Consider the following 23,356-nt stretch of genomic DNA (forward strand, 5'->3'; position numbering starts at 1 on the left):
TTTATGTTGATGCATGGATTTTGGATAGAACTAGTGGGTTTGAAGTGGTGAGGAATATATTGTTTGCAAGATTTTTCATAAATTTTTAGAAAGTATTCATAACATTGGTTTGTATTTATTTTATCAAATATTTCATCCCAATTTACTTTATAAAACATGATATTCATTTCTTGGTATTTTCCTTTTCGAAAATTAAATCTCTTATTGTTGAACTTTTTCTCACATGAATTGAGCATGTTAGTTTTCCATTTTAAGATGTAATGTCTTTTAGTAATTTGACCATCGCAATTTTATTTCATAGTAATTTAATCATCGCAATTTTTTGCAAAGCATCTTTAATTGACGTAAGTATAAACAAATAAATGTTTGGAGTTATCTCTCCAATTTAAATTTTATTTTTCTTATTTAAAACTAGTATTAAACATGTATATATGTATGTAACGATACGAAATGATCATTGCAAACTTATTTACAATTATTATAAACTTAAAATTGCTAAATTTGTTTATTTTGGAAAAACGCCCACAGAAAGATTTTCAAAAAACGTATTGGTTTGATATAGATACTAATGTAATAAACTATTTTTATTTATTTGAAATTTATTTTTTGAAAAAAAAGTATAAACAATTGTAAAATGTAAAAAAATATTTAAATTTCTTCTGTTTTCATTTTTCCATTAGTCAATTTCTTTTACCCAAAAAAACCCATTCCGCGGAGCATTCCTGCTTTTTTACGATGGAGTTTAGATTTTATAAAAGGAGTTTAATTAAAGAAAAAAAAAGGAATTAAACCTAAACAATAAATTAGAAATAACGAACCTTTTCTATCCGTCTATTATCAAAAAATAAGTGAGTTTGGTAATGCAACCTGGATAGTTTCGGTATTGCAATAACTACTGTTTAAAACCCAAATTCCCCGCAAAAAAAATAATGTCAAAAGCAAAGGAAATGTTTTTTGGACATTTGACATGATATATATTACATCCATCAAGAAAAATAACTTTAAGAAAGTTTTTAAAAAAAATTTTTGTGACGTTTTTTTTCAAAATCAAAGTAGGAGATTGCACATTAATATATTATAGAAAGTTTACCTCAGAAACTTAAAATCGCCATGATGATATGAAAAACCTCAAAGTTTAGGTAAGTGGATTTTTTCCTTTTTTAGCTTGATTTAAAGGGAATGAATAAAAAAAAACATATCCGAATCATTTTTTCATGATCCCTATGCATAAATCCTCTTTTTTAGATTTTTCGGTAATGCAACGCCTATTTCGTAATGGGTCTTATTTGTAAAGTTTTTTTCTCAAAAATTTTTTTCGGAACTAACATATCTTAAAAATTTATATCTTTTTGATGAGAATTAAAAAAAAAAAATTTTTAATCGCAAGCGATGCGGGTAAATTCTAAAATCCTGTGTGCCAATGACAGCGTGACGATAGCGAACACAGAACCACATACTGATGATAATGATGATGATGATAATGATGATAATGATGATGATGGTGATGATGATGGTGATGATGATGATGATGATGATAATGATGATGATAATGATGATGATTATGATGATGATGATGATGATGATGATGATGATGATGATGATGATGATGATGATGGTGATGATGATGATGGTGATGATGATAATGATGATGATGATAATGATGATGATGATGGTGATGATGATGATGATGATAATGATGATGATTATGATTATGATGATGATGATGATGATGATGATGATGATGATGATGATGATGATGATGATGATGATGATGATGATGATGATGATGATGATGATGATGATGATGATAGTGATGGTGATGATGATGATGATGTTGATGATGATGATGGTGATGATGGTGATGATGATGATGATAATGATGAGTATAAAAGTTTAATAAGTTTAGAATAATTTTTAGTTACATAACTAATTTTTGGTTAAAATTAACAAAAATGGTAAAATATTTATAACAACGATTATTTTAATATTATGATTAAAACTCACCAGGTTGTATTTCATTATTAAGAATCTCAATTAGATCATTTCTTCCCATAGATTTAATTAACTCTTCAAAATCCTTTTTTTTTTTTAGAACCAACTTCAATAAAACGTCCTAACTCTCTGATCATTTGACAACCATTTGTGACATTTTCAAGAACAGACGCTTCTATCAAATCAGAATAAATAAACTTTATTTCTTTAACATCAGCATTGCTTAATCTTTTTCCAACTTCAAACATTTTTTCATAATCCATATTGGAAAACACTGAAAAAAAAAAGAAAAAAAAAAAGTTATTGTGCAATAACATAACTTTTGATTTTTGAAGGAGTATTATTTTGAAAACAAAGAGGGTGATCACCTGAAATTTTGTATATAAATAGTTTTTTCACCCAATTCACATTTGTAGTTATTTTTTTATCTATTTCAAATAGTTTTCATGTTTTTTTTACCTCAGAGTTTCTAAATAATGCAAAATTAAGAAGGTTTTTCTAAACTTTGACATGATTTAGTTTCATACCTTTTAACTAGTTGTTTCATAACTTGTTGAAGTATACCTAACAAATTATGCATGATTGTAGCCTATAGAGTTTAATTCTTATATAGTTTAAAAGTAGAACTCAAAAATACCAAATAGTTTTATTTTGATGCGAGAAAATGAAAGTTAAAAAATATATATGTATAAAAAAAGAACTTTATATACAGAAAACACAATTGGATGGAGCAATTATTTAAAAAATTTGTCAAATAAAACCTGTTTGTGCATTATAGTTTCAAATTTGTTTTAATTTCAAGTTTAATTTTAATTTCAAATTTAATTATTTTCTGTGCATGAACTTTACACTAACTTCTTAGTTTTTTAATATCTTAGTTTTCAACAAAAATTTTAAACACAAAATATAAAGACCATTCAATGGTACTTGGTGTAGAATGATTGACATCGTAAAAGCATGCAATGTATGTACCAGGAATACTTGCTTGATCATTTTAAGTTTACATTAATCAGCTTATGAGTGTTAAAGCCTGTATCACTAAAGATTCTCCATAAAAATAGTTTTTCTTTATCTGAGACAAAACATGTAGTAACAGACAAAGTAATATGTCAAGTAAGCAATATGTCCATAAGGGTAGAAGTGCTTGTGATTACAATCCTGCTATTAATGATTATGACTGATCATAAGTAGTGATTGACCGAAATTGGAATTTTGCCGAAATTTCGGTTTTGGTTTATTTCGGTTGCAGCATTTCTCAACCGAAACCGAAATTTCGGCAAAACTTTTACCGAAATTTCGGCACAACCGAAATTTTTTTTTCGGCACAACCGAAAGTAAGAAATAACGTCTTTAAACAATGCTCTTTTGATATTTGTTTTATTAAGAGTTGATTTGTTGTTATAAATGAAATGATGTAAATTAATAACGGAAGTTAACATTTGGTAGATTTTCTCGGCAAAACAAAAGTTTTTCAAGATTTTCTGATAAAAGTCTGTTTCGTTCGTTGGTTAGTATATCTCCAGCAGTTGAAAAAAACCTTTCAACATCAGTTGATGTTGGTGGGGGAGTCAGAAACTTCTTGGGAATTTTGGCAAGGGCCAGCTTGACTCCCCCACTCTAATTTTTTTCATAAATCTTCCAGAAGTCCAGACAGTCGGAAGATATCTGAGAGTCCAAGTAATCATTCAACACTTCTTTGGTCAGTCTGGAGTTTGAACTTTGGTTTGTTGTTGCTTGAGATTGGGCAATGATGTTTTTCATCAAGTTAGAAAATCCTGTAAGGGTGGTTCCTTTGGAAATTGGTTTGGGTTCATTGAGAGATGGTAGCAAAGAATCCAGTTGTGTCAAGATGGATTTTTTGACAGCATGACAGGCATCCTGGGATTGGAAAAAATAATGTTTGAACCTTGGGTCAAGTAAGGTTGCAATGGAATAATGCTCAGTCTTTCCATGTTCAAGAAACGATTTTCTGTGATCATGTCATCATCTCCAGTTGTAGTTTCAAGTGACTGGATTATAGTTGTCAAAATGGGAATGCAAGAACTGATGCAAGATTCATTTCCTAAGAGCAGTTTTGTGGCTTCTTCAAAAATACCCAAAATTGTAACCACTTTTTCACAAATATTCCAGTCTTCCCATGAAAATTCAATTCCAGAGGATGGCAACTTGAGCAGAGTGCCAGCAATAGCTGGTTTAAGATGCAAAATTCTTTCCAGCATATAAAAAGTCGAGTTCCATCTTGTTGCAACATCATTTTTCAACCCAAGTCGATCTTTGTTGCCCATCTGACTCTCTTGTTGTTTGTAGAGCTCTGTATAAAACACATTTGAGTGAGAGGCATGAGTGCAAAGTTTTCGGCATTTCTCAACAAGGGTTTCCACTGTTTCCATAGAAAAAAGTTCTTTTTTGATAACTAGTTGAAGAGAATGGTTGAGGCATCCAGCTGATTCATAGACACATCCTGGTTCATTGAAGGCTGCCTTGACATTTGCAGCATTGTCCCTCAAGCAAACACCAATTTTTGAAGTAATGTCCCAGTCTTCGGCTGTTTCTTGAATCTTCTGATAAATGTTTGCCGCTGTGTGACGATCGTCAAATTTGGAGCAGGATAAGCAGAACTTCATCCTTTCCCAGTTTTTTGAAATGAAATGAATTGTCTTCCCTAAATATCCGTGGTGAAAATTTGACCAAGCATCCAGACCAATGGAGACCGTTTCGACTTCTTCTTCCAAACGATCTTTTAGAGCAGTTTTAATCTTCTCATATGCAGGGTCAAATTTCTGCCCTTTTTCTGAGTTTGATTCAATTTTTGAACTGGTTTCAACCCAGTTTGGAATTGTAGACTGAAGCATCTCTGTTCTTTGCTTTTTAGGACTTATGTTAAAGATAGGAATTGTCCTCTTTCGGTTTTCTTTTGGCCCGGAAACTTCTTTTTGAGGAACTTCTGGTTCTGGAGTTCTTGTCGTTAAAGATGCTGGACTGGTGTTGGTGACAAGAGGATGGTGAGTCTTGAGATGAGACAAAAGGCCGCTGCTGGTCTGTCCCTTTGGATCATCAGAGCCACGTGACGCTCTTCCATTGCAAATTTTGCAATTAACGTACTAGGGATCACTAATAGAGATTGTAAAATGCTTCCAAACCCAACTTTTTTGGCGACTTTTTTCCATCTTGGTAAAAATTATGTTTGAAAACAAATCACAGTTTTGGTCAACAAATAATTTTCTTTGTTCACTTCAAGATTCCACAAATGTTGAAAAATTAATGAACTATTCAAGAATATAATGTAAAATGTTAACTTGTAATTAATTAAAAAAATAATTTTTGAAAGGTCAACAAAATTTTATTAAAACAAATTAAATTTTTTATAAAAACGCTACAATGTTTTCAACAAAATTTGTTACAGAAAAAAAAAACGTTTACATTTTATATGAGCGACGTTTATAGAATAAATTATAGAATTAGATTATAAGCGTTTATAATCATAAAATATGCATAACTTTATAAATTAAAAAAATAAATATATTAGATAGGTATATTAATATATTTAATATTTATATTAATATATAATATTTATATATAAAAAATTAATTAAAAATCTGTCAACAAAGTTAAATTTGAAAAAAATTAATTATTATTTTAATAATGCTTTTTGAATTACGGTTTTTGGTTTGAAGTTAAACCGAAATTTCGGTTCAACTTCAAACCGAAACTTAAAAAACAACCGAAACCAAAATTTCGGTTTCGGTTAAAAGCAAAATTTCGGCCAAAACCGAAACTGAAATTTTCCGATCACTAATCATAAGTTAGATTATTCAGGGTGTCTATTTTCCCTGATTAAATTCAAAGTTACCAAAACTCAAAAAACAAATTTAGACTTAGATTCTGTGGGAAAAATCCACTTTAATTGCAAAAATATAAATATTAATACAACTCACATTTATTACATCTGCCAAAATATCTTTTAAAAAAATTTTATATTATGTGTACAATATAAAACTTACTTAAGCTACCTAAGTTTGATGAAGAGTCATTTTCCCTGACCTCTTCCTGATTTGATTAAAATTTGACCCAATTTCTCTGATTATTCCCAAATTTTTTTGAAGATATCTGAATTCCCTGACTTTTCCCTGATCTCCCTGATCTGGAAGACACCCTGTTATTATAGGACTTAATGTACTTCTATTTTGTGTATACACATTTCTTCTTTATGATTGTTTTGCTTTTTATTTTTGCTCTCATACGAAAGTTTATAATTTTTTTAATGTTTTGTTGGTTTATCCAGGAAATAAAATCCAGATGTTTTAAGGAGTAAATGTAACCAATTATATTGCTTATGTTTTAAAGAGTAAATGTAACCAATTATATTGGTTATATTTTAGGGAACAAATGTAACCAATTACATTGCTTATGTTTTAGAGAACAAATGTAACCAATTACACTGCTTATGTTTTAAGGAGTAAATGTAACCAATTATATTGCTAGTAGGGTGTAAATTAATTTATTTTGACGCATATTACTTACCATATTACGCATATTACTTACCATATTACACATATTACTTTCCTAAATTTTGTAAAAAAAATAATAATAAAAGGAGACACTTTTTAAAAGATTTTCTAAGAAAAGCTTTATTTATATATATTAATTCGTGTCAGGTTGCAACAAAATTTTAGGTAACCCTTTTCTTATCAGCTGACTCTTAACTTTTAAAAGGATTAGACAATTCAACTGAACTTTTCAGGGTTGTGTTTTTACATAAAATCTGTGGTTGGTTAAACTTGAAGCAAATCCAAAATATTACCCATGGGTCAATGAGGTTATTTGATTTGGTATAACCCAAAAAGATTTAATTTAATAAAAACCATATTTTAATAAATTTAAACTTGAACAATTAAATATTTTTAACTTAAAAAATATTTTATAAATATTCATAACTTTATATAATATTTCAAGTTTACTGATCAATTAAATAATTAATGCAATCAATTACATAAAAAGCTATAGTGCAAGCAGAAACCAATCCATGTAAAAAAAATTAGAAACAAAAGAATTGACTAGCCAAAGTACAAATATTTTGCATTATAAACATCTTGTAGCCAATTTTATCATTAATCACCAAACTGACATGAGTGAGCCTATTAAAACAATGCCACAACAAAACAATGCAGATAGTAAGATAGGGCAGCACCTCTCAAATGCATACCATGAAGGATTCATAGCAAAAGCTATCAAAGGACACTCTGTATTAGCTATTGCCACTACATATGAGAAATCATACCAAAGCATAAATTCAACTGTTAAAATATACCTTAAAACAGGTCTGATTTCACTAACTAGTAAAGAGAGTAAAAGGCATTACAAATAGACAATGGGATTTAAAGGTAGCAATGGATTTTAACGGTAACATGATTGCTCATGTTGATCAAAATTGCAACTTGAAACAACTTAGTGAATGGGTTATATTAACCCACCAAACTGAAGTTTCAAAAAGTATATAATGCAAGCTCTTAATCAATTCTCCTCGAAACACTTTTATAACATGAAACATTTTTTACATCTTGAAACACCTTTTACACCTTGAAACACCTTTTACACTTCGAAACACCTTTACACCTTTTACACCTTGAAACACTTTTTACACCTTAAAACAAATTAAAGTAGTTCCAGAGCGTTGGAACTGCAAAACTTAGAAAGATGCTGCATAATTAACTCTCAAACAGACGAGAGCTAATTATGCAGCAGCTTTCAAAGCTTAACAGGTTTTAATTGATGATAGAAATTTTATCTTTTTAGACTAGGTCAAATTTTCAAATGTGTAAAATTGAGTTGGGAAAGAAGTAATAGGGGTAAATCTGCATTTTTAACCATACAAGCTGCTTAAAGGAGTAATATTTTTGTTATCGCGACAGTAAGCAAATTTGGAATTATATTTCACAAAATATGATGAGCCACTAATGGTTAAGATTTTGATATATTAATATTAATGAACAGAAAAATATTAATGATCCTATTTTTATTATAATATAGCACAGAGAAGAAGTTGAGTGTGGCACTATCAGGGATATAGTGTGGATTGGACTTGGAACCTCTTGCTCATAAATATATTGTTTGGAAAAACAATATATTTGTGGTGGTGCTACGGCACCTTAATTAAGAAATTTAATTGCAGACAAGTGTCAAGAGATAACAGTCAAACAGCGGGTGTCTATTAATACTTTAAGGTGGATTTCCCTGATATTTTCCTCATCTTTCCCTGATCCACTACCTGTTTTCACTTATTTAAGTTAAACTCAACTTCAGTAAAACTAGACTTAGATTCTTTTGGAAAATACCCCTATAATTGCAAAAATATAAACATTAATACAACACACATTTAAAGTATCAAAAAGTTTATAAAACCATCTGTAGAATAAAATTTTATATTATGTGTATGATATAAAACTTACTCAAGTTACATAAGTTTGATGAAGAGCCATTTTCCCTAATTTCTTTCTAATTTTTCCGAAAATTAACCTAATTTCATAGATTTTTTTGCATTACCATTTGCAAGTACATTAAAGATTTTTTTGCAGATATCTGAATTCTCTGATTTTTCCCTGATCAGGCAAACTGAATCTGAAAATTGAGGAGCATTTTATCAAAAAATGCTTTTGTATATACAAAGTGTGAAACAAATACAAAATTATTCTTGAATAAAAATGAGTTTGAGTTAAATATTTGAATTTAAACATTTTCTTGTTTTTATGTTTGTGTAATTATGTATTTGATTGCAACAATTTTGTCATACATCGATAAACTCTATATGGGAGACAAAATAGGTACTGGACATTGGTGCCTATTCCAACCCCTGCTATATATATATACAAACTTATGATTTAAAAACTCTAACTTTATAAAATTTTATTATGGAGTTATATATATAGGCTGACCAGATCTTTTTTAAGTAAAAAGAGTACATTTCTGATAGCCCACAAAAAGCTATTAAAAGCATTAGACTTTTATCGCAGCAATCACAAGACATATTTAAGATATTTAAAAAAATACACATTAAAACACATAATCTATTTTTTTATACATATTAAACATGTCTTGTGTTTACTGAGATAATTTCAGTCAAAATATTTTTTACACATTAATGAAACACATCAAAATATTTTTTACACATTAATGAAACACATCAAAATATTTTTTACACATTAATGAAACACATCAAAATATTTTTTACACATTAATGAAACACATCAAAATATTTTTTACACATTAATGAAACACATCAAAATATTTTTTACACATTAATGAAACACATCAAAATATTTTTTACACATTAATGAAACACATCAAAATATTTTTTACACATTAATGAAACACATCAAAATATTTTTTACACATTAATGAAACACATCAAAATATTTTTTACACATTAATGAAACACATCAAAATATTTTTTACACATTAATGAAACACATCAAAAAAACTTTAAAAATGCAAGTATAACTTGCATAGCAAATATAATCTTTAAATAAAATATTTTTTACATGAAACTAGTTTAGTCATACCTTTTCAATTTTATGACTAAATTGAAATTGTTTATACCCTCTAAAATGATTTTCCACCTTGATATTATGGGAAGAGACTTAGCCTTCCAGTCTTCTAGATTTATGTCTAAGCAAGTTTTAAAAAAGCAATAAGAGCCAAAAATCTCATTATTGCTAACGACAGGAATAGGCAACGATTTAGTTAGATTAAGAAAATATATGTAAGCTTCCTTAAATTCATCATATGAAAATTTCTCCTTTAACATAAGGTACTTCATTCCACGGTTTGTAGATTTGGGGTCCTAATATCAATGAAATACCCTATGGAAACCCTTTTAAAGGGTGATAGTGCATGTCATATGGAACACAAAATGAGTGATTTTAAAATCCTGGATTAAAATCCAACAGACTTATTTAGCTTTGAATGTTTTACTATGAAATACCCCTACATTTAGGCTCTGAGTAGCCCAAAAAGTTTGTTGAAAAAAAATTTTTTTTGCATTTTTTTTTACAAAATACAACATATTAGCCTGTAAAATTCAAACCAATATTCTTTAATTAATTTATTTTCTAAGTGAGTTTGTTTTCAAGTTCTGTTACAACCTTGGATTTACATTAATGGATTACAGAGAAAAGGCATGTTCTGAAGAAAATTTTCTTTTCTAAAAAAAAATTAAATTCTCTTGCTGTTGTAGTCAATGACACATTTTAAAAGGTGACTGGCATAATCAGGGTGCAATGGATCTCTCTTAAATCTCTCCCAGTGAGATTTGAAGTTGAAATGTAGAGCTTCTGTTACCTGCTCACTAAAGAGGCCGAGTCCAATTTGTTTCATCTTGATGAACTGTGGCATGTAGTAAAACACTGCATGCACTTTGGGAGTCACAGAAATAGGGAGGTTGGTGTAGCTAAGTTTGAACTGTTCAATCTTGGATTCATAGTCAGGGTCCAGGCTTTTTCCAAAGCACGAAGTGACCACTGTCTTGAATAGTGTGAGTGTTTGAATGAAGCCAAGAGCTGGACTGAAACCTTCTTTTTCTGAAAGCTGTTGAAGGTTATCTAGACCTCTTAGAGGCTTCATGCAATCGTTTCCATTGAAATGCCCCCCATGGTAAGGCTGGATAGGGATATGAAGTGATGAAGCCCATTCCTTGGCCCTTGGCAACAGGTCACAAAGATTTTTAAAGATGTGGTTCACAACTCCAAGTAATAAGTGGAGCTCCATTGGTGGAATAGCCTCAAGGACAAACTTGTCATCTTGAAATTCAATCAAAGGTAATCAATTCCTTCGACTTTCTTGAATCTCCTCCTGCCTGGATGTATTCAGAATGCTGTCTTCTGATTTGGCCAAAAGTCCGAAGTTGTCCACAATTTTCAAGACCTGGAGATGCAGCATCACACCAACAACAAGGGTGTTTGCTACTGTGAGACTGAATGCCACAAAGAATGTTGGCCAGCTTTAGGTCACAAGAGACAACCAAAGAACCTGTTTGGCATTTTTCTTCGACTTGAATGAGGTCGAAAATGGCCTTCACATTCTGGTAACTCTCAGGAGTGTTTTGTGACAGTGCTATCAGCATCTGCTGCTTAACACTCGTTTTTTTGGTTGATGCTGGTGCTATCAGCTTGATTGTCTTCTGTACTGAGCTGTGTGGAGGAGTCTCATCTTCTTCCAACACAATGTGAGTAAAGCTCACTTTTAGAAATGATCCACCACCATCAATCCCGAGTTTTAAAATGGAAGATTCTGATAGTTTTCGTGATGCTCTGAAAACATCACTGAGATTGCTGAGGTTCTGGCAGTGCACAACTTGACAAGTTTGACCATTCTCTGCCAATCTGATGTTGCTGACCATGAACTGATCATTAAGTTTCTGGCCGGCTAGAGCAAACTTCAAAGGAAAACTTGACTCCACCAATCTAATTGGGCTGATTTGATTTAGTGCTGAACCTAGTTTTCGCATGCCATTGTTTGAAAGTCCTGTATTTTGTTGAATTTGAACCATATTTTCTGTTGTGAGTGGTTCTTTGAATAGCTGCTGAGCCGATGACGGACCTTTAAAAACAATAAAATAACATCCATTAGGAAAAAAAATATTTATTCTTGCAATGAGAATGATTTAAAGTAAAATTAAGTTGATGAAATAAAATTGAAGCAGGGTAATTAATTAAGAGATGAATTTTCAATAAAAGCAGTTGCAATTAGCATTTTAATTAATATAAAAGCATTCTTGTTTCTTTTTCTCATAATTAATTATTACAGGTCATAAATTAAATGTTTGTGAATCAACATTTTGAGTGCCTTTAATTTAGCATAATGATACTATGATAATTAACTAGACAATAGAAGTAATTACCTCTCCTCAATAGCAAAAGTTTTCCACAAGGCTGACTGAGTCTAATAGTACCATTTGGAGATGCGCTTTTGGATGCTAAGACTGCTGCAGCCACTTGCTCTGCACCTACGGGATCATCTGTGGCCATTCTTCTCAGGTTTTCATGGCGAGTTCCAATGGTGCAGTTGTGAAGAAGTCCTCGGCCAATAATTGACAAGCACTTTGTGCAGCACTTTTCAGAACTCTGAGAAGTGCGCTTTGGAATTTTTTCCTCGGATTCTTTGACTTTGTCAAACGGATGCTACTCCTTTTCTTTGATCTTGGCATAAAAGGCACTCACAAACTGACAAAACTCTGGTTGTAGGTTTGATAGAAATTGATTTGAAGTCAAAAAGTTTAGGCACATAATTGATTTTTCCAGCACAAAGTTTTCCAATTTGAGATCTGCATGAAACACAAGTAGCCAAAGGCACTCTTTCATCACTGAAATATATGTCTGTTTGAATCAGTTGAAGAATTTTCAACTTATAGTTTTCAGTCAACTCTTGATCACTCTTTTTCATGCATATAACACAAACAGATTTTCTGCAATCTTCATGAGTTTTTGCAAATGTAGACATCTTTAAATTCATTTAAAAAGCGCTCACTGTGTTTACATTTTGCTTTCTTTTTTGAATAATTACTGCCATTTCCCGAAAAAATTATTGGCCGGTAATTTTTTAACCGAGGGGCAAAGTTCGAACTTGAGAATTTATCTTGATACATCGGAACAGCAATAAGATGCATATTCGGATAAAAGCTTTTAAAAGAAAAGTTTTATTTTTATGCATTACATTTTATATTATATATATTGTTTAAACAAAGCATGTCTTGTAGCATTTTAAGCACTTAAATAGATCACATTATGGTATGCAAAAGCTTAGAAACTTCTTGACCAAAATTATGCTTTGGATGTTAATGAGGGATTTCAAAACCCTTTATTTTGGGCTCCCATAGGCATGCATTATCACCCCTTAAAAGGATTTTAATAGGGTATTTCATTGATATTAGGACCCCAAATCTACAAACCGTGATATTCCATACTTCATTACAAAATCTTCCAGCCCACAGAAATTACATATTCTCTATTTAAAAATCTTCCTACTTCAAGTTTTTTTAAAAGATTATTTGCCATAAATGGTATGAATCTGCATAAAAAGTCTTTTCATAATTGGCTACAAACTTGAAGAACTCAGTTCCACAGCACTTGTATCATTTCCTTCTATTTTTTTACAGTCCCACAAAATAAATGAAAATTGGGGTTAAAGAAAAAACAACCAAAATTCTGAAGATTTGGAATTAAAAAATTAAAAACTGCAAGTTAAGAGTTTTCTTCCCTTAAAAAATAAGACTTAAAAGGTTCAAACGTTACAAGTATTCATGGTGATATTCTATCTATACATGGTGATAATGAGAGCCATCGTGTCTTTGAATGTGAAAGAATCATTTGGAATCCGCAACCTCTAAAGTTGCAGAACTCTTTCAATATTTCTGTCCGAACAGTGAGTATAGTTAAGTTTTAATACTTACACTTTATATATATATATATATATGTATGTATATATATATATATATATATATATATATATATATATATATATATATATATATATATATATATATATATATATATATATATATATATATACATATATATATATATATATATATATATATATAAAGTATAAGTATTAAAACTTAAATTCTTTTAAAGTTTAAAATCTTATTTAATAAACAGTAATATAAAGTAGTTGGTTTAAATTTGAATTATGCAACAAAAACTATTTTAAAAGTAATGATTTCATTTAAGTTTTAATTACAAAAGTCTTTTTTTATAAATACTTGCTCTCTTGTTTTGAGCTATTTCAGTGCAATTTTTAAACTTTTCAAATTAGAAAGAAATGTTTCACAAAGTAAAAGAGTGATGAAGGAACCTTATAAATATGAAAATAAGAAAAAGTGCTACAGTAATTTTTATAAAACAAAAAATCATTTCAATAAAAAGTGATCTAAATATATATATATATATATATATATATATATATATATATATATATATATATATATATATATATATATATATATATATATATATATATATACAAACACACAGACATACATATATACTTACCAGGATGAGGATAACTATTGATTATTTGAATGAGATCAGGTCTTTCTAAAATATTCAATAGATCATTTAAATATTCAAAATTATTAGGTCCCACTTTACCAATACGTTGCAGCTCTTTGATCATTTCAACACCATTACTGATACCATTAAGAAAATATTTCTCAGAAGAAAGGACAAACTTAATTTCTTCAATTTCGCAATTATTTAAATTTTCTCCAATTTTCAACATTTTTCTTTTGTAGTCCATTTCCAAGTTCTAAAAAAAAAGGCATCTTAGCAATGGATCTAAAAATATCTTACTTATTCCTCGAGAAATACTAAAGATTAAAAAAAAATTAATTTCTTTACTCTTTAGTAAATGTAGAGGAATAAGCTGGAAAATAGAATCACCTGAATTGGTATCAGATAAACCTCTGCATCATAATTTATAAAAAAATCAAAATGAACATAACATTTTTTTTGTTACAAAATTTAATATTCCTTATTAAAATTTTGTTTCAAGTGACAATGTTTTATGCTTTTTTCCTGTTCATGTAATTTTCTCTTTAGTATAGTGCATTTCCAAAAAATTACACATGGAAACGCTTATATGTTTTGTCTATTATTTTCATTTAAAAAAAGCTGGCGATCTCTAATTTCCTCTAATTTCATTCTAATCTTTATAAATATCTTGTAAACAAACAATGGTAATCATTAGTAATACTATCAAACTAGTCAATTTCATGTAGTTATTTTTATGATAAAAAATTGTTGCAAGTATTTTAAGTTAAAAATAATATATCTACTCTCATTTAATATGTTTTCAATGAGAAATAGCAGTCATCAAATAATCTAGCTAGAGTATAACGTTCTAGAGTATAGCATTTAGAAAATCATTGCATATTTTTCAAACTGTTGTGACATTAACACACAAAAAATATAAAACGATAAAAATACATATATTTAAACATTTAAGTGAAAATATTTAAATAACGTTAAATAAAAGTATTTTAGTTATAGTTTTTTTAAAGAAAGTCGTAATAGTAAGTCCGTAATAGTAATAAATCGTAATAGTAAGCATATTAGTAAGACCCAGCTTCTAATTGTTAAAACAAAGAGAAATAAAAAATCCCCTGCAGAAATGAAGATACCCTATACTATTTATTTCAATTATTTCATTTACTATTTTTCTGGATTAAAGTATTATAATACTTTTATTCAAAGTCTTAATAACAAGTTAGTAACAAAGTATATTTATAAGTGAATATATATTCAAAAAGTATTTAACCTTTTTTAGTAAGTAACAAAAGTAAGTAATTAAAGTATATTCATAGATATAATAAGAATAAAAGTTTATAGTTGCAATTATAATGCATTATTACTAGCAAAATTCATTTATTATAACCAAGAATAAAAATTAAACTGTAAAATTGAAACTTTGCAATGATAAAAACTTTATAAAAAATTTTCTGAGGCTAAATTTGCTGGTTCATTTAACTTAAGCTAATGATGAATTTGTGAAACAAACTGTAACACAGTTTAGTAATAAATAAAACTATTAATAACAACCACTGGTAAATTTATTCATTTATTCAATCATTAAAATAAATGCTTTGCATTTTTACTACATTTACTTGCTATTGTGATTCAAGTTACTACCAACAACTGCCTACAGTTTGACAATAATTGCAGATAATCTGACAATTATTAATTTATTAATAATTGTCAGGTTATCAACGATATTCAGTTTATAACCTGACAATACAATTTCTGACAATTGCTGATAGCCTGATCTTTTTACCAAGCTCATTTAAATTATTTATGGCTTAAACCTTTCATAAGTTGAAATTTGAATATTGTATATGTTAACATTTTGCTAAACTGAACAATTAGAAATTACGGCACTATTAAAATTTATGCGTTGCACCATCATCTACATCCAGCAGGTCCAAAAAGAGTTTATTGTAATTCGGACATTTCAATGCATCAATTTTATGTACTTGAACTTTGTTTAGGTCAAGAACATAGCAGTTTTCTCAACTTGAACATAGCAACTTTCTTAGTTAGTTGTTTAAGAAAAAAAATTCATATTTAACTTAATTGACATAACATAGGACTTAAATTATTAATTAAGTGCTATTCTAAAATAATACTAAATTACAGTATAAATTATGTAAAATAAATATTTTATATTATTTTATTTTTATTTTTTTGTATTGTTTTTTTTTTTTTTTTAATGGAAGTTTTTTCTGTTCATGAGGAATGAATACTGTCAATTTTCATTTTTTTTAAACCTATAAAACTAGAAAAATTAATTGTGAAACAAACAAAAGTGTAAAAAAATTCTTCAATCTCATCCAAATTTTTTCACTCTCATAAAAAAAACATCCTGTATGATTAAACTTCTTTGATAAAAATTTCTACTAACCTGAACACTTTTTGATGGTTCCTTAAGCAAAAACTTTTTATAATTTGAACTTTTTGTGGATTGAAAAGTACATAACAAGAATTTTAATTGTCAATTGATTTTACATTATTCATGTTTTAGTACATCTGGATATATAACTTTATTCTGTTGTGGTAATTAAACGAGGAACTTGTAGTCTTTATTATTTTAGATTACATCAATTCTCTAAAACAATACAACATGAGCAGTTATAGTAGGTAGCACTTATGAGTTCAGAATAACAGCTCTATAAGATATCACCTTTAAGGAAGAAAAAAAATCAGTTTTTCAAAATTGTCAAAATTTTTAAAGTCCTTTATTTGGTGGAGGTAAAATGAACACCAATTTTCCGATCTTTTTAAACAGAAACTGTTAACACATTTTTTAACACTTGTTTCGGCAACCTCGATACAACAAAGTGCTTATTTAATTTTTCAAATAAAACATCTTTTAACAAGATTTTTTCTCTTTCAATACTTCAAAAATTGCTTTCACTTTTATCATTTCAAATTTCTCAATTCCACGTTACCAAAGACCACTACTTAAATTTTTTAAGCTGACTCTTTTTCAAAGGTTTTTGTGAGACGTTTTCTAACGGTTGTGTAAACATCAAAAATTATAAAATATTAAAACATAGAACTACATAAAAATATGAAATATAAAATTTTTGTTTGGTGTATTTTTCTTTCCTTATAAATTTTCCTTTTAAATTTCGAACTTTCCTTTTAAATTTTTTGTGGTTTGAAAATTTCCGGGAATTTTCTATCTTGTAATTTCCCGAGTTAAAAGTTTCCCGGAACTTTTTCACTCGGAAAAATTTCTGAAAATTTTGGAACTTTTCGAACTCAAAAAAAGAAGAAGTACTGTATAATTGAAGGGCTTATTGTAAAACAATGACAAGCCACAAAAACAAATATTTGAGAAAAATGATTTTTAAGTTTTATTTAAATCTATAAAATTAGTGCCTACAGTAAGATGAGTAAATAATTATAGCTCCAATTTTAAGAATTATGCCTTAATATCTTTTTGGCTATTGCGTATACTATTTATGATTATAAAAATGATAATAACTCATTTTTGAAAAAAGTGTGGCTTGTCATTGTTTCACAATAAGCCCTTCAATTAATGGGTAAATTTTTATGGATTATTTAGGCAGTTATTGTGGAAAATTTTATGGTAGAGTATTAGGAAGTAGATTATAAAAATTTTAGAGAACTCTCTTTACCATAATTTTCACCCCCATCCCTAAAGGGGATGGGGCATTTGTTAACATCTCTTAAATTGGCCTATAAGTTACTGAAAACTGTAAAATTATATATAATATAAATATACTATAAAATTATATATAATATATATGTAAAATTATATGAAAAAAGTTTTGATTGAATATTTGCAGTACTTTACAATTTTTTCTTGATTTAAAAACGTTATTGATTGATAAAAGACAAAAAGTAAAGAAATTTCTTTTGCTATATTTGAGCTATTTAAAAATATAGTTAGCAATAAAAATAAAGAACTAATGCAGGGCCTCTCAACCTGGGGTCGTGATCCCCATAAAGTTATGAATAAAATTGTTGTGAAAACCAGATCAATCAGTAATAAGAATCGTACGCATCACGTGACTTTATTGATTTGTCTGGTTATACGGCTTCAAAGCATTTTGGTTGATGCCGCGTTTTTAACTTTTTTTTCATAATGGATTATATAATTTGTTTTAAAAAGATGCTATTATAGTTTGTTGTTATTATATAAATAATGATAACATTATAGTTTGTTGAAGTTATTTCAGTCTGTATTTGAAAGAATGCCCTAGTTGTTTCTTTAGTTAGCATGTTTATTTTGCTATGTATACTTTTGATTATAGGTAAAGATGTGTTATTTTTTGAAAGAAAGCGAAATAACCTGAAACGACAGCGCTTTGATTTCAGTGGAACATTCAAACAAGAATTAGCAGCTGATGTTAAAGCATCTTACTCTGTGTATTATTTAATTGCCATAAAAATGAAGCCCCATAACATTGGGGAAGAACTAATTTTGCCAGCTGCAAAAATCTTAGTCAAGCAAGTGATAGGTGATTCTGCAGCAAAAAAACTTAATCAGGTATCCTTGTCTAATGACACAGTTCATAGAAGAATTATTGAAATGGCAACAGATGTAAAAGAATGCGTTGTTTAAGAAATCAAACAAGCTGATTTTTTTAAGCATGGCACTGGATGAATCAACTGATGTGCAGTCATGTGCACAGCTGTTGGTTTATATAAGATACAAGTGGAAGGAAGATATTAAAGAAGAGTACTTATTTTGTAAGCCACTGAAGCAACATATAACTGGAGCTGAAGTTATGGCCCTGGTGAATTCTTTTTTGAAGAATAAGGCCTAGCATGGAAATATGTTTGTGGTATCTGCACAGATGGAGCTCCATCAATGATCGGTGTGCATGTTGGTTTTGTTGGACTTGCGAAAGAAAAAAATTATTAAATTTTGATGAACCACTGTATGATCCATAGGCAAGTTTTAGCAATCAAAACATTGCCTGATACGCTGCTAGAAACACTGAATGATATAATAAAGATTGTGAGTTATGTGAAGTCTAGCGCACTTAGTACAAACCTTTTTGAAGAATTATGTAAAGATATGGATGCTGAATACCATAGTCTTATAGGAATATTTTCAAAATTGTCTGATATATTGGGCAATGGTGATGTGATGCTACTTCAGAAATTAAAGAAATGATAACTGAACATTTGCAGCAGTTGACATCTGAATTCAAGAACCATTTTTTAGAGCTGTCAAACGAAATAGCAATATTGGTCAGAGATCCATTGAATGTTCCTGTGATATGCATTCCAGATGAAAAAAATGCTGCACAGACACAGTCAATGCAGCTGCAAGAAGATACATCTGCAAGATTGACGTTTGAAAAGGAGAACTTAGTTGCATTCTGGTCAAAAATTGGTGCCAGTTACCCAATATTATCTGAAATGGTAATGTCAGTGCTATTGCTATTTGCATCAACTTACAGGTGTGAATGTGGATTTCACACACAATGCTTATGTTAAACAAAGAAGTGTATTAAACATTGAATATGATATGAGGCTAGCACTATCAAAGACAAAACCAAGAATCAAAAAACTGTGTGTTAAAAAGCAACAACAACCATCACACTAACCTACATTATTTTATTACTAAATATTTAAAAAAATAAATAATTTTTTTTTAATTGAAAATTAGTACTTTTAATGTTTTTTTGGGAAAATATATTCCGTATTTGCTAGGGGGGTCACTGTTTTCCGTTAAATCTCAAAGAGGGAGCCAGACTAAAAAAGGTTGAGAACCCTTGAACTAATGATTTCGAGGTCATTAATTCCACCGCTATAATCAAATAAGTGCTATTAAGACTTCTCACCCGCCGAAAGCTTGCTAGGGCACATTTGATTTCATAAATCAATAAATTAAAAATTAAAGAGGGGGGGGGGGGAGTTGAACCCCTTCCCAAAAATTCTCCCCCTGAAATCGTTATTGTATGCAATCTTTACATATAAAAAAATCTTTGTTTCTTTTGAACACACTACAAAATTAACACAATAAAACTAAAAAACATTTTAATCTTTGTGTTTTGTGAACATTTTACATTTTAGTTGAGAGAAGTAAAAGCTAGAAATGTGTTACACACAAGCTCAAAAGACAAGCTTACTCGGAAAACATCTATTTTTGTAATAATTATGCTCAAAAATTTTGAGCATAATTTAATTATGCTCCAAATTTCCGGAAATTTTGAGCATAATTTCCTAGAAAATTTTCGGAACTTTTCAACCCTAAAATATTCAGATCCTGCATGACGTTAAATGGCAAGGGGTCGACCACGTGTACGCTCATGGGATATATATAGCGATAAATATATAGGATAAATAGCGTACGAAAGCGTATGTAAAACTTAAGGGGGAAATATAAAATTTATATATAAAATTTAAACCGAGAAATTTGTTTATTTCAAGATTATATACTTAAAAATACTTTTAAACAGATATCGGTTTTTAAATATATTAGCGATCCAAAAAATGAAATTTTTTAAAGAATTCAAAGAATTATTCAAATATTTTGCTTTGGAGTTGGAGTCGGAGTCGTACTCTAAAAAATTCAACGATTGGAGTTGGACAAAGTACTTTTTTTACGACTTTCACCCCTGGTTTATTGTTACATAGACAACATCTTGTTGATTTTATTTACTATTATTGTAAAACCCTTATATAATATGTGATCTATCATTTTAACTGAATATAATATGCAATCTATCATTTAAGACTTTGGTGAATAACAACGCACTAAAGCCTTATATTTAACACTTTTTGCTTATTAACACCTAAATATATTAAGCTATGGTCACGTTTCATTAAGTAATGAAACGGGGTGCTCTCTGATAAAACCGATAGGTATTCGCCAAGCACCTTAGCAAATGAAGAAAAATAATTATTATTATTGAAGCTAATTTAGAACACTTTTGTAATTTCTTAATTAATATGTAAGAACTTGTAATTTTTATTTTTCTGTTGCACCTACAATCATTTTCTTACCGTTGGTTTGCGGTTGATCATAGGTTAATTTGTATATTAGACCCTCAAGTATGTAGCATGGTACTGACGTTTTTTTGACTGGTCTATAATTAATACAATTTATTTTATGGTCTTTTTTGAATATTGGAGAACTCCAAATTTTTTCCGCATTTTCGGAACTTCTGGGGTTGTAAAAACGTCAGCACAATATTTTAAAACTCTAGGAGATACTCCATCGTAAAAATACAGTCAATGGCGACAATACTACGATCACTTACAATTTTTGTGTATTCAAGGGTTTGTAATAAGTATAAAAAAGGTGCAATTGAAATATTAGTTATATTTTATAGATAAAATATGTTTACTTAAAAATAAAATAATATTTCAAAATCAATTTACACACACTGTGACAAACAATTGCTTTTTTTAATTGGAAGTCATAAAAAACTTTTAATATTTTGTCATTCTTCGTTCAACGAAATGACTTTAGCTAATTGGTTTGGCATACTTTTAACACAGTTTATTACTTCTGTCTTAATTTTTTCATTGTGGTGCCAATTATAGGAGTAATTTTTTAATCAAATCCCATTTGTTTGTTGAAAACTTGGAAGATTTTCTTTTTGAGAATGTTCCACAAATTCTCAATTGGATTCAGGTCAGGAGAGTTCCCCGGCCATTCTAAAACAGGAAGATTTTTATTCTAAAAAAGTTTGTGATGCTTTTAGCTTTATGGCTCTCTATAACCTATCGATAATGTACTTGGTTTATCATCTCAGAGCTGAGAAATCCAATACAGCTGTGGTCCACGTTGGTTTCTGTAGCCTTTGATGGAAATTATCAAGATTAATCGTTTTTAAAATCATTTTTAAATAAATGTCTTCAACAATGTTAGAGCAATGTTTTGAGGTAATATTTGTCTTTTAACTTCATGGTTTATTTATCTAAAGTTGTGAGTAGATTTTAAAAAGTTCAAGGGGGTAGAGGTAAAAATTGCAACAGATATGATTCAATCCTATGATGTAAATGATTTGTTTTCATACTTAATTTTAAGTAGGTTATATTTTTAGAAACCGATGATAAACTTATTTTGAATATGAACCGATATTATTATTTTTTTTACGTTATTTTTTGTGTCATCCAGCAGTTAAGCGGCTTAATATTTTAGTTAGTATATACCCAACGGCGTATTTTATTATGTTAAATCATTTTTAAATCGCTTTTACTACTAGGTGGTAGCAAGGAAAATAATTCAAGTAAATGGTAAAAAATTGTAAATCAAACTTGTAAAAAACACTTGTAAATAACACTTGTAAATAAAGCTTGTAAATAAAATTTGTAAATAAAGTTTGTAAATAAAATTTGTAAATAAAATTTGTAAATAAAAGAACACTTTTAAATAGTTAATTTTTAACTATGATTAAGTAATTAATCTTTATAATAACATTTCTAAAAGTAATGTAATTAAAGAAATTTTGGCATTGCTATATTTTTTAAAATATTATCACATTGCTATCATTTAAAAGATTTTATTATATTATTAACTAAATGCCAAGCCTGGAAAGATAATAGACCGGATAAATAAAAAAAAGCAAATGCTTTTACTCAGTAATTGGTCAGTTTTACGTGAATAAAAACTTTAGCAGTTTTGAACAAATTTTTTCACGTAAAGTTAAACAATTTACTCAGTAATTGCTCAGCTTTACGTAAATAAAAACTTGAGCAAAATATCTAAAAATTTTATTCACGTAAAGCTGACCAATTACTGTGTAAAAGCAGCTGTTTTGTTTTTTTTATTCACTCGGCCTAATTACTGTAATTTTGGTAACAAATTACTATATGAAATAAACAGCACGAGGCTGCGATAATGATCAGCTGAAAAAATAATTAGTAGGACGAGAAAAATAGTCATAGTTACTGATTGTTTATGCCATTAAGAAAACATCAAGCAAACTATTTTCCATTAAAAAACTATCGTTTATTTTAATGAATATTTGCTTAATTGAAGACACCAGTCCATTAGCTTGTACAATTATACAAAACTTTAAAGTTAAAAAATCAGTTTAAATTTAACTGCAAAATTAACTAAAGTAGCTTCCCCATGGGTAACACTAAAAGTTAAAGAAACAATTTAGAAAAAAACAAAAACACTACGGGCAATGTACCTAGCTCCGAGACGCTTAACACGCAAAATCTTTCACTAAAAAGAGTATAAATCAGCAATGAGTATAAATCAGCAATAATTGAATCCATAAAGCATAATAATACAATCAAATATTTCGCATCTCCATTATCAGAGACCGAATAATAGTTTTAGAGAAAGGTGAAGGAAAAAATACAACTGACGAAAT

General features: G+C 28.9%; 3 protein-coding genes across 4 annotated transcripts in view; 1 reads left to right on the forward strand and 2 right to left on the reverse strand.

Annotated features, from left to right (window-relative positions):
- Positions 1–23,356, reverse strand: part of LOC136090523 (uncharacterized) — a 61,510-nt gene that overhangs the window by 30,051 nt on the left and 8,103 nt on the right. Inside the window, exons 1-3 of one of the 2 annotated variants that reach the window (XM_065817271.1) lie at positions 16,441–17,237; positions 14,034–14,289; positions 2,005–2,266 (exon numbers count right to left, since the gene is read on the reverse strand). In XM_065817271.1, coding sequence (XP_065673343.1) covers positions 2,005–2,053 — 49 coding nt within the window. In that variant the 5' untranslated portion in view covers positions 2,054–2,266; positions 14,034–14,289; positions 16,441–17,237. Of the gene's footprint in view, positions 1–2,004; positions 2,267–14,033; positions 14,290–16,440; positions 17,238–23,356 lie in introns of those variants that run through there. The other variant, XM_065817272.1, reaches the window with a different exon arrangement.
- On the reverse strand, positions 2,070–4,844 carry LOC136090848 (zinc finger BED domain-containing protein 4-like). Its single transcript, XM_065817825.1, has 2 exons — positions 3,899–4,844; positions 2,070–2,266 (listed from the first exon to the last, which is right to left on the reverse strand). Exons 1-2 carry the CDS (start codon positions 4,842–4,844, stop codon positions 2,070–2,072), a joined length of 1,143 nt encoding a protein of 380 aa, XP_065673897.1.
- On the forward strand, positions 17,584–18,633 carry LOC136090849 (protein FAM200C-like). Its single transcript, XM_065817826.1, has 3 exons — positions 17,584–17,587; positions 17,955–18,053; positions 18,323–18,633. Exons 1-3 carry the CDS (start codon positions 17,584–17,586, stop codon positions 18,631–18,633), a joined length of 414 nt encoding a protein of 137 aa, XP_065673898.1.

Source organism: Hydra vulgaris, chromosome 14 (assembly GCF_038396675.1).
Source record: "Hydra vulgaris chromosome 14, alternate assembly HydraT2T_AEP".
In the NCBI taxonomy this organism is placed as follows: domain Eukaryota; kingdom Metazoa; phylum Cnidaria; class Hydrozoa; order Anthoathecata; family Hydridae; genus Hydra; species Hydra vulgaris.